Raw genomic sequence first — 3,309 nt, forward strand, 5'->3', positions numbered from 1 at the left:
GTCGTTACCGAGACTCGAACCCAGATCCCCAGGTCCGAGGTCGAGCGCCCTAGCCGTTAGGCCAGCTCCTCTTAGATTGGTGAAACGGGTGGTACGAAAATAAAAAATACAAACATGGCACTTATCTTCAAGACTTGCCACATGATATCCTCCTCTCCTCAAAGCTCCAAAGTGGGCCCCAGGAAACTGCAATACCCAGTCCTGGTGCTCTTCTCACAACCTGATAGAAGCATCAGGATTGGTGGGAGCAGCCTTTATCAGTACTCACAAGAGCACTGGAGGTGTTTTCTCTAACCCAGCTGTCTTAGATAGCTGGGTTAAAACATAAGTCAAAGCTCCCTGCTGCCAATCATCTTCAATCGCCCCACCCGGTCCTGACACCCAGTTCAGGATGGGTTGCTTGAAAATAAAATGGTAATAAATAAACGTAATTACCTTTTTTTCAGCTCCGGGCCTTTTGGGGGCACTGTTTTAGTGGCCCCTACGCACACAGAATGAGCATTTGTAGAGGTGATAATGTGATAAGTCAGTGCCTCCACCATCCCAACCACTTTGCAGCCTCTCCTTAAACCTTTAAATAGGACCATAACATTTCATAGAGCAAACAGAATACTATGATTAAAATGGATAAATGGCAAATGTCCATTTATTTTGTGTGCATATGTTGGTTCTCACCCAGAGTATAAAGCATTCATACAAGTATTATGCAATATGATAGACACACAAAATAATATCAACCATAGATTAAATTCAGTAGAAAAGGGACAACCTTTAATTCTTGTGAGCATAGAGGCATCTTCCAATTGCTTTTCTCAATGCCTGTTTCATCTGGTCATTTCTCAGGCTATAGATGAAAGGGTTCAGCATGGGGGTAACAATGGTGTACATCACTGATACTACTTTGTCCTTCTGAAGTGAGTAACTGGAGGTGGGCCGGATGTAGGTGAATAGGATCGTCCCATAGTACACACTGACAACAATGAGATGGGAAGAGCAGGTGTTTAAAGCTTTGTGTCTCCCCTCACTTGAGTTGATGCTCAAGATGGACATGATAATGCGGACATATGAGACTACAATAGAGATGAATGATACTAGAATTATGGACATAGACTCTGTAAGAATCAAGAGTTCATTGACAGAGGTGTCTGAGCAGGAGAGCTTCAGCAGCGGTGGAATGTCACAGAAGAAGCTTTCAATCAAGTTGGACGCACAAAAGGACAGTCTGGCAGTCATCATGCTGTGCAGCAAAGAATTCAGGAGACCAACTACCCAGGAACCAGATACTAACAGTCTACAGGCCCTACTGTCTATTACCGTTAAGTAGTGCAATGGGTTGCAGATTGCTACATAGCGGTCATAGGCCATTGTCCAAAGGAGTAGGAGGTTAGTGCTACTCATGGCAACAAAGAAGTATAACTGTGTGATACAATGTGAGAAGTAGATGGTCTTCCTCTGCGAGATACTGTTGACAAGAAGCTGGGGCACTATGACAGTCATGATAGTTATGTCCACCAGTGATAGGTTCCCAATGAAGAAATACATAGGTGTATGTAGTCGGGGGTCAGAAATGATGGCTGTCATGATGGAGCTGTTGCTTAGTAGTCCAACCAAGTACATTACAAGAAAAAGTATGAAGAGCACCGTCTGATGGCCTGAGTGATCCGACAGACCCAGGAGGACAAAATTAATAACACTGCTTTGGTTCTCGGTATCCATTTTTATGGTCAATGATCTACAGCTAAAAAGGTATTTAGGAATAAATTGATAAAGAACAATCATTAATATTTTTTTAAAAGTGTGAAGTACATACACTAGTAATACTCCTCCCATACTGCAAAATTTAATTCAAACCCATTACTGGAGACCTGCTCCTACTCCTCCGCCCGTCCTATATTTTCTGTGTGGATAACTTTGCCAAGGAGAGGGAGATCTCAGCAAGGGTAGCAATATGTTTTAGTACTAAATGTGGGAGGAACCAGGGAGAGCTATCGGAAAACTGGGGAATATCTATTACTATAAGGAAAGAGTTTAGGAAAATTTAAGGAGGGGTTTTGCAGAAACATGTTAACACAAACACATACCCACAAAAGACCAAAACCACAGCTATTCACAAGCTACACTTCTAAAGTTACTTCAGACCTAAAACTGTCAACATAGTCTCAAATGTACTCCAGCCTAGTTTGGAGTAAGACAAGGACCACACATGGCCAACCACTGGCACTGGAGTAAATTCACATAAAAAATAGTCAAGGCTTAGAATAATGTAACGCAAGTAACCTAATGTTAAATAAATGTAGCCAGTTTCCCATTTAATATGTATATGTATATATCTAGATAGCTAGATACACGGATAACTACATAGTTAGATAGATAGATAGATAGATAGATAGATAGATAGATAGATAGATAGATAGATAGATAGATAGATAGATAGATAGATAGATAGATAGATACCGCTTTAAAAGTGCATTTGTTTTAACATCGGTTTAAATTTGGGGTATAAGAAAAAAACACAGTGAAGATGTTTCAAGGAGAAAACAAAGGTTGTTTTCTTGTTTAGATTTTTTACATGTTATGTGTGGCAGTGAACAGTGTTTTTCTAGTGTTCATCTCACATACTAAAAAAGAAATCCAGATATTTACTTGACAACCAAAGTGTAAAGTGGCATTACAGTTAGATGTTGAAATAAGATGCAACTTTTAAAAACACGAAAACCACTGAAATGCGACAATTATAGTTTAGTGAACTAACTATAAACTAACTATAAATACTGCCCTTCATACACTCCCAGCTGAATAACCTGAAATAGTCAATAATTCATTCATAAACCTTTATTCTGTCGTACAATGACTATATGGTGGTCTAATCCTGATCTGAAGCTCAATAGGATTAATTTGAGGGATTGTATGCTATTGGAGAAGGCCAAATATTCATCATGGCTTGCCTATGCTAGATCTATCTGCCAGGAGCTGGGTTGGCCTGAGCTGTACTCTCACCTTGTGAACATCAGCTGAGGGATCTATTGTGGGCTAAAAACATTTTTGTGCTAGAGTGCAGGCTACTAGGGAGTGTACAGAATTGGTAACATTTTGTGTTCGCTTGCATGTAATTATTTCTACTTTACTTCTGTCACTAAACCTCAGCATTGCGTTATGTTGACCCGTTTTAGGTTGAATCGATGCCATTGGTTTTTAGCGTACCCTATTTGGTATTATAAAGTTTATATTCTAGAGCCATGTATCTATGACAATTTCTCTGATCAAGATACTTTTCACTTTATGCTGTTTTTCCTCTACTAAAAGAGAGAC

The 3,309-nt window shown here is 39.8% G+C and overlaps 1 protein-coding gene across 1 annotated transcript; it reads right to left on the bottom strand.

Annotated features, from left to right (window-relative positions):
- Positions 1–771: 771 nt before the first annotated feature.
- LOC144785362 (olfactory receptor 1f45-like) lies at positions 772–1,722 on the bottom strand. Its single transcript, XM_078664316.1, has one exon. The coding sequence runs from the start codon at positions 1,714–1,716 to the stop codon at positions 772–774; it is 945 nt and encodes a 314-aa protein (XP_078520442.1). The 5' UTR covers positions 1,717–1,722.
- Between the last annotated feature and the right edge of the window lie 1,587 nt (positions 1,723–3,309).

This window comes from Lissotriton helveticus, chromosome 10 (genome assembly GCF_964261635.1).
Source record: "Lissotriton helveticus chromosome 10, aLisHel1.1, whole genome shotgun sequence".
Classification (NCBI taxonomy): domain Eukaryota; kingdom Metazoa; phylum Chordata; class Amphibia; order Caudata; family Salamandridae; genus Lissotriton; species Lissotriton helveticus.

Bases quoted from the DNA above. Each gene is read 5' to 3' on its own strand.
- LOC144785362 (XM_078664316.1), bottom strand. From the start codon at position 1,716: ATGGATACCGAGAACCAAAGCAGTGTTATTAATTTTGTCCTCCTGGGT.